Source organism: Ptychodera flava (assembly GCF_041260155.1).
Source record: "Ptychodera flava strain L36383 chromosome 3 unlocalized genomic scaffold, AS_Pfla_20210202 Scaffold_27__1_contigs__length_13241970_pilon, whole genome shotgun sequence".
NCBI classification, from domain to species: Eukaryota; Metazoa; Hemichordata; class Enteropneusta; family Ptychoderidae; genus Ptychodera; species Ptychodera flava.
The window spans coordinates 12843264-12851916 of record NW_027248281.1 but is presented as its reverse complement, the minus strand read 5'-3'; the positions used below and the strand labels follow the sequence as shown (position 1 = coordinate 12851916).

General features: G+C 42.7%; 1 protein-coding gene across 1 annotated transcript; it reads right to left on the bottom strand.

The window, feature by feature from the left end:
* Nucleotides 1-196: 196 nt before the first annotated feature.
* On the bottom strand, nt 197-8254 carry LOC139126372 (AF4/FMR2 family member lilli-like). Its single transcript, XM_070692439.1, has one exon. The coding sequence runs from the start codon at nt 8252-8254 to the stop codon at nt 4172-4174; it is 4083 nt and encodes a 1360-aa protein (XP_070548540.1). The 3' UTR covers nt 197-4171.
* Between the last annotated feature and the right edge of the window lie 399 nt (nt 8255-8653).

The window sequence follows — 8653 nt, the reverse complement described above, 5'->3', positions numbered from 1 at the left end:
CAAGGGAAGGAAGCACTCAACCTTAAGAAGATACGGACACAATCTTTTTTCTCAACATCACAAATCTATAAACAGAGGGCAACTTCGTGAATCGTCCAAGCATCTTTTCAAGTGATTTGGTGATGGGGCCGACGTCTTGCATAAAGTAAATAAACCCAGAGGATCTCCAAATTACTGATTTGACACAACACAGCCATTCTTAGATAATTGCAATGCTATTTATTGTTACAATTTTGGATTTATACAAGAAGTACATGCATATTGATAAATAAATAATATTATCAACATTTGAATCTTATCATATGGAGATCAAACTCCATCGTCTTTACAAATTTATTATTGAATGGAGTATAAATTAAACAGCTTTGTGAGTTGAGACGTTTCATAATTTTTCCGATAAAAAGTTTAGAAAGCACATAGATGCAAAAATACAAGCTCAATATACATTATATGTTGCCATTTTTACAGAAAGCTTTTTTGAAAAGCTAAAAGCCACACTATAAAATATGGTACTTTCTCAGTGCAGTTGATATCAACATTACAAATGTATTTATTCATCACTTCGAAGCCAAACTGTAGGTTGTACAGATCAGACACATTATTTCATTATTGTCATCTTTTTAAAACTGCTACTATTCCAAGGTTTTCTGAGTGTTTCAATCAAAGATAGATCCTTATTTGTACTTACAAGTGTTTAATAAGTAATCTGGCCGAAACACAAAATACATCTCTCACAATACATCCCAAATTTTTTTTCAAAATTTTAAATTCCCTCTTTCGTTATTCATAAATACCAATAGTAACCCTTTTGACAAAACACTGACTATACAAATATCCTCCTGAAATTTCATCTCCTTCCAAAATATGCAAATATTGGACAAGTTTTATCCGTTTGTATCTTTGACGAGCAGTGCAATAGCTGATGAAGGTGAAGACGTCTGAATGCTGAGTAGAAATATATTGCCTTGAATTCTGAAAAACACATCAATTTGACTCTATCCCACCTATTTCCAGTATATTGGTACAATCCCATCACTAAATACAGTAGGACTATACCATTGTCAGGCGTTTAGTCGAAAATCCTTTTCACTTAAAATTTGCTTGCATACACTTCTCTGAATGTACACATCATGACTTCAGTGCTCTGCCCGACAGAGATTGTAGCACGATACGTATCCCTGCATTAAGCATTTACATCGCTGTATCTTCAAGTGAAAGCTTTGCTTTGAAAGTTAGTGTGTTACTGAATATACGTCTCTTTAAAGACCATGGTTAAAGTATTTTTATACTTTGAGGTTAAAAGCCCTTGAAATCATAGTAATATGAAAGCTAGGAGTTTGAAATACAATAAAAGATGAATTAAAAACAAAGAAATGGCCACAGACTGTTTTAAGTACAGCTCCTACTGTCTCAGGTTCACCAAACCAGGAGTCAGTGAACTACTGGCTTCATATACAAAATATTATTAACATTTCTAGAATGTATTGCTTCAGCTCTGATTTCAAATTCAAGTCTAGATAGATAATGAAAGTCATATAACTTCACTGGTCATGGTGGCCAGTGGTTTTGTCCTGAAATCTTTCAGCCATACAACAAGACAACAATGCTAGAATAATGCCACAGAAATGATGTCCTGAAGTTGTCAGATCTAGTGTTACAAATCAGAAATAAATGCTAAGTACATGTTACTTAATAACCGTAGGAGCAGTTGAGACATGGCGTTGTTATGTTGGTATTAAAAAATCAAAATGAATAGCGCCCTCAGTGTCAGGAAGTCTATTGAAGCCGAGTCCCTTTAATGACAATGGTAGTGGTTCATTCTAATAATTACCATATGAAATAATAAAACAACTCAAATGACAAAAAGGCATACAGGTCTCAGAAAACTAGGACTTGACATGTTCAAAAATTGCACAACTTTTCACTGAAATGAAGCAAAATAATACAGAAATACTAGAGCACTGTACAAGTTCAGCAGATGAGCCTGTCAAATTACTGTGCGCCTCAATGCGCAAAAGTGAACCAGGGAAATCAAGGAATTTTTCGGTCTTATGATCCATGAACAGATATATTTGTTTTGGCAATTGAGTAAACCAACAGTCTCACTTATTTGGGAATACACACAACCGGTTTTCTATAATGCCAGTATAAAGCAAATCCATGGTCTAAGTACAATTTGAGAAAATACACAGCACATTCAGTTCAACCCTTTCACTGAAAACTGTGGTATGTCCCCATTGATCTCATTATGGTGGTTGGACCAATTTACAAGGAAGTGGGGGTGTACAGACTCATGAATGCTCTATCATTTGAACTTGCAGCATCCTTGCGGCATCTACATAGGTTTTTCTAGTTCGCATTTCATGTTAACTAGTGTGACAGATTCACATTCCATGCCATAATCATTTCTTGATTGAGCTATTAATCTACATTTCAATGAAAGTGGCCGGTGCTACACTTTCAAGAGGACCTGTTCTGTCCCAAACACAAGTCAAACAGTCAAAGCATCCTCGGACTCTTGTGTTCTGCAGAATTCATAGTAGTGGCATTCTGGTCAGCTTGTGTGAAATCATCACTTTCATCATATCACTTATGATGACAAAGTTGGTCTTGACATTATGAAAAGCACTGTCTATGTCCTCATTATAACTCAAGATAGGGAAAACGTTCTACTGTCTATGTTGCAATATACTGCAGTGTAAGTCATAATCTATATTGATCAATGTGAGAGAATATTCAGATAGTGTTTTCAACTGAATATAAAACACAAATCTCTTCATAATAAGGCATCTCATACACATTCCTGAATCCATGGTTCACGGGCACTTCAGATCACACTTGTATAATCTACTTTTGATTTCAGACAAACAGCTGCCTGCTCTGCGGCCAATAACCCCATACCTTCACACAACCATATACAGTATATCTCCCTGTGTGATACACAACAACTGAACAGATACTGCTAAACTCTTTGAACCCCAAGTGAGGTTAATTCCAGACACAACGTTACAAGTTGACGGGGTCAAGGGTGAAGGACTTGATGCAGAGTTAAGAAAGCATATCACAGAGTCTGGACAATCTACATCTATCATAGACTATCACATAAATACATCAAAATAGAAAAATTTGTTCTCAAACGTGTATATCCGATTTCTTGCAAGTCACGCAAAATAAATATACTAATACCAGCACTCACAGCACAGGGAAAATCCAATTTCTATTTCTGGTGGTGCATTATCAAATATTTCACAATACAGACGGCAATGGCTGGTGAATTGACATTGCAAAGACCTGACACAAAATTCTGGCTGTACAATTTGCATGCTTTTAGCTACCATGTGAGTCCACACCTACCCTCCACTGCTTGCCAGTGACACTGAAATACAGTGGCACTGCACACTCAAACATACGGTACAATGGCTATTTTGGAAGAGTTCAGGCTTTCCAGAACAAACGGTTCGTAAGCCAGCTTGTACGCTAGCTCCCAATGACCGAGTATAACATACATCGAAAAGTCTTCCTATCTTGCTAGAACCATGTTTTTTGTAAGTCTGTAATATTTGCCATTCAATACTTATCAAAAAAATACAGTCAGTTTAGTCTTTTGCTTGACCAATAAATATTTGTGTACACTTCAAAACCAATGAAGTGAGTCATAAAAATTTTCAATAGTATTATTTGCTAAGGATTTCCAAAAGAAGTCTTTTTTTTTAAATCTATCTACATCTCAAAATTTAGTGTTTGAAATAAAAGTTCGAAAATATTCAGAGCTGTATCAACTGTCAAGTAATGCGGCTTACATAAATTAAAATATGTACATGAAGACTTTTACTCTATTTTGCTGTCTTTGTCTTTGCTTCTTGTTGCCCATGAAAACCTGGTTTTATAAACAGCCTTAAAACCCTGAACATCACAGTCTTGTACAAAGGATAGTATTAATTTTGATCATTCTCAGCCTAAAATATTTTCAACCATGCTCATGAATGTCACGTTACTTTCTAGAAATTTCTGGATTATTACAGAACTGAAGTCGTTTAATTCATACACACATTTATAGTTATTTGAAATTCAACCTGGCTTCTGACAAAATTTTCAGAATTTTTCAATGCAACAATGCCAAGTAAATACGCAGATGTGTGCACCTTCTGGTTTACTGTTCAAGGTTTTTGACTTAGGGCAGATTAAGAGGTGGTATTCCACTGTTAAATGTTGATGAATGGAAGGGTGTACTTAGAGTGCTGTTGAGACCAAGTCTCATACTGGGTCTGTCCTCAGCGCCGTGGCTTGGTCCCAGTAGATTGTTGATACTCATGGCACTGTTGGAGAATGGTTGGCCAGCTGGAGGTGGCGGCGGCGGCGGCGGTTTGTTGCCCATGTTGTGCAGAGAGGTCACTCCAGGGTCAAGGTTGATGGTCGGATTGCCGTGTACAGGAAGGCGTAATGATGAAATGTTCATGCCGATGTTTTCAGTCTGAGAACTCGTTCCGGCACCGGTAATCTCAGGAAAGATATTGCTAACATTAAAATTCGAAACATGAGGTGTTACAGTGACATTTGAAGTGATAGGGGGCGCTATTCCGGACGATGTCTTTCCAATGTTGAATCCAGGCTGGTGCTCCTGGAATACTGGAAAATTTGGCTGGAAATTCATCCCTATGCCAGACGGTCTGGATGATGTAAACATTGGATTGAAAGGAGCGCTGATTTCAGCATCTCTGCCAATGTTTGGCTTTGGTGGTTGGGGCGGACTAGTCAAGATGTGATTTGGTAAAGGCGGTGGGAAATAAGTAGGCATATCCGGTCCACTGAGATGCCTTGGAGGTGAAAAACTTGGCAAGAAGTTTCCGGTATTGTCCATTGAAGTAGAACTTGTAGTGGGCTGACTGCTGCTTATGTTATAGCTGCTATGTTGGGGAGCATTTCCGAACCCTAGGAACGGTGCATTGTTCAAATCAGGTCCGATATTGGGATTTGCGTTTCTCTGAGGAAATGCTGGCCACACAGCGGTATCCAACCCAACCGGCTGTGTAGTCCGGCTTTCTGAGTCAATATGATTACCTCTAAGCTGCCGACCAATGCTCTGTGGCTGAGACGCCGGTGAAGTTCTTGGTGCATTTGATGAATTCCTGGACATATCTGAGGAGTGACTTCTATATTCCTGTCTGACACTTTGTTGGCTTCCTTGAGATCTATTTGATGCCGTGGTCATTCTTTTGGACCCTTTGTTCTGCTGGCTATCACTAGGATGCTGTCTCTTCTGGGCCTGTGATTTACTCTGTCTGCCACTAGGTTGCTGGTTTTGATTGGATACACTGGTATTGCTGCCACTCTGCTGTAGACTGGCACCACTGCCGTCTAGAGGACTCCTCTGGGTGAAGTGAAGGTTTGGGTTGAACTGTGACATAGACATGGAACTCTGAGATGAACTTGGTGAGAACTGTCCCTGCTGTGGAGTTCTCTGGTATTGGCTGTGAGGTACCTTGTCTTGGTTTCTAGCCATAGGTTCCCGATTACTGCTGTTTCTTTGTTGTCTCTGGTTGGTGCTTTCTCTTTGTTTGTCAGCCTGACTCACCTGGCTCTGCATTGATTGCATGGTCTGAGGTTGCTGCGGTGGTTGGTGAGTTGCCACTGTGTGCGCTGTCTGTTGCTGTGGTATGTGTTGCTGCTGTGGTCTCTGGTGGGTGAGATGCTGCCGCTGTTGTTGTGCTGTCTGTTGCTGTGTTTGTTGTTGTTGCTGTTGTCTTTGTTGCTGGTGTTGTCTTTGTTGTTGTTGTTGTTGATGATGTTGCTGTTGTCTTTGCTGTTGTTGTTGTTGTTGTTGTTGTTGATGTTGTCGCTGTGCTGGAGGATGCTGCTGTTGGTGCTGAACGGATTGTTGTTGCTGCGACGGTTGCTGCGGTTGTTTCTGCTGCTTGTTACTATGTTGATCTCTTTGTTGTTGGGGTGACGGCCTCTGCGCAGCAACAGGCCTTGAACTTTGACCCCCGCTGACACTTGTATGAACTTCAGAAACACATGGCAGTGGAGAATTTTCAAACTGCTGTGGACGAACCTGCCTTTGTTGTTGGTGTTGTTGCTGATGATGTTGCTGGTGTTGTTGCTGGTGTTGATGGTGTTGCTGTATGTGTTGCTGTTGTTCTTTGCCGCGAATCATGCCGGGCTGATTGATATAGCTTGTAAATGGCACAGATCCGGTATTACTCTGACCGCCATGGATTTGACCCGGCAATGTGTCAATCTGCGAAGCGTCTGGCGTTCTCATTGTGGAGGGATCGTCAGAAGAAAATGGAGTCTGTAGTTGCACCTGTGATCGTCCATGCATGTGCTGTGGGGGCGGCTTCCATAGACTGTGTTGACCGGCTGAAGTTGACAGGTAAAACGGAGAAGCAGAGGTGTCTTGGTTGGAGTTACTTGCCATGCTGTGGGGAGCTGAGGCCGCCGGGACAGAGGATGGAACAGCAAAGTTGAAGTTTGTGCTTGAAGAGTAGGATTGTACTGGTGGTTTATGGCTCCAATGGGGTGAGGAGTGTGGCACATGTGACTGCGGGGAAGTCACTGTGGGTTCCTTTGATGTTGAACTTGATGTTGTGGGCGTTACAGCAGCACTTGCAGCAGAGAACTGACTAGGTGACGACTCTGTCAAGGAAGTGGTTGGAGGTCTGCTTGCAACGGTACTCTGACTCAAACTCTGGACGCTGTACGAGGTGTTGCTGTTCTTCTTTCGTGATCGCTGTCCTTTAGCAGTTTCCTGTGAGTGTGTGGTCGGAGGCTCTGATGTATTTCGTTGCGTTGAGGGCGCAGTGGAAGTAGTTGAAAACTGATTGGAGACACCTTGCGACGTTGCAGGTTGTGTTGCTTGTGGCTTTGTTCCTGTGTGGTGCTGTGCTGTTGTTCCACTAGTTTGTCGACTGTGTGTTACAGCACCCTGCGAAGCACGAGTGGACACAGTGGCAGTGGTTGCAGCAACACGTGGCAGTTGATGTGACACTGGCTGGCTTCGCTGGCTGGCAGCTGCTGCCATGGGTTGGTTGGTCATTACGGGCAATGAGCGAGATAGAGCAACCGTGGTAGATTCGGTCACTGAGAACAGAGGTGGTGCTACATTCAAATGGGAGGGTTGGGAGACTGCATGCCTCTGGGAAACAGTGCCCGGTGACGGTATAGTGGTATTCTTTGGTGATGGTTGCCTCATTAATGCTTGAGATGACTGGTTCAAAGGATTAGATGGCACGTACTGGGTAGGAGCACACGCTGGCTGTCTGCTGACCAGCACTGGGGACAGCTGACCGGCTGAAACCACTGCATTTGGTGTCAAGCTTCCAGAAGTTATAGTTGCTGTTGATAATGATGATGAAGATGACAGCGACGACGACCTATGGAGCTGGTTGGCAGCATCACTGCCTGGACGATGGAATATCTGTGGAAACGGCAATACAGGGGTCTGTGCTGCTGATTTTGATACCATAGCATTTTGCTGCGACTGACTAGCTGTGTATATCGGAGTGACTGCACTTTCTGTTGTATACATTGAATGCGTGGTTCTGGTGTCCCCTGCTCTGGAATGTGTTGCATAGACATTTAAATGAGCAAGGCTTGGTTGATTTCTCGGGGGAACATTGGTATTGTTAGAACTGGGGGAGGGGATCCCAACACCTGGGAGCTGGTGACTTGTCTGATGTGTGTGAACTTGACTTGAAACAGCACCTGACTCAAAACTTGGACTGTTCGACGGCACAGTTGTGTTACTGGAAGGACTTGGGTTGGATACTGACGGCACGGCGAATGTTGCGGCCGGGGATGAGTGCCTGGTTTGAGGCTGACTGTACACGGAAGTCTGGATATTGGACGCCGATGATACAGCACTCTGATTGCTGGCTAAGTAATTGGACTGCATTGGAGAAGTTGATTGTAACGAGGCGGACGCTGCAACGGAAGTACCTTGATGTGTGTAAAGGGTCACGTCAGATACTGCACCTTGTTTCTGCACTGCAGATCCATCCCTGACAGACGCTGTGGACATGGAACCAGTATCTGCAGTGGAACGCACTGCAGCAACATTTGACAGGTGACCAACACTGGTCAGTGTGTTGGTACTCATTTGCACAGACTGCGATGAAATGGTTGCAATCTGAGTTGTTGGTGGTACCTCGTTTATTGTATCGAAGGCACTTGAAGACAGGCTGTTATTTGTAATACTATCTGATGACTTGGTAGCATTTGTCTCGTCTGGCATATGTACAATAGAGTCTCTCATATCTGCCAAAGCTTTCAAAGAGCTCTCAGTATCTCCAGTGTCAATGGTCAATGGAGCATCATCCTCAAGGTCATCTTCTGGTAGAATACCAGCAGCAAGGAGGCTGTTCGCCAATATTGAACTCCCACTGACACTTATACCCGAAGATGAACTTTGACCTCCGCCATCCGCTGAAGACCCGAGATCAGTTTTCTCGCTTTCTGTCGATGTTTGTGTTTTTGTTGCATTGTCTGTAGCTTGGACATTGTCAGGATCTGAAATAGCTGTTCCCTGATCAGCTGCTGGCTTGGCTTTGGAAGACTGGTTGAGGCTTTGAGACGAGTACGTGACTGACGTCTGGGTTGTCAGTGCTGCCAGTGGTAGCTGGCACGGTCTGCCCTGTCAACACAGCGCCACCTG

Coding starts and splice junctions, on each gene's coding strand:
- LOC139126372 (XM_070692439.1), bottom strand. CDS start 8,254: ATGAGAGACTCTATTGTACATATGCCAGACGAGACAAATGCTACCAAG.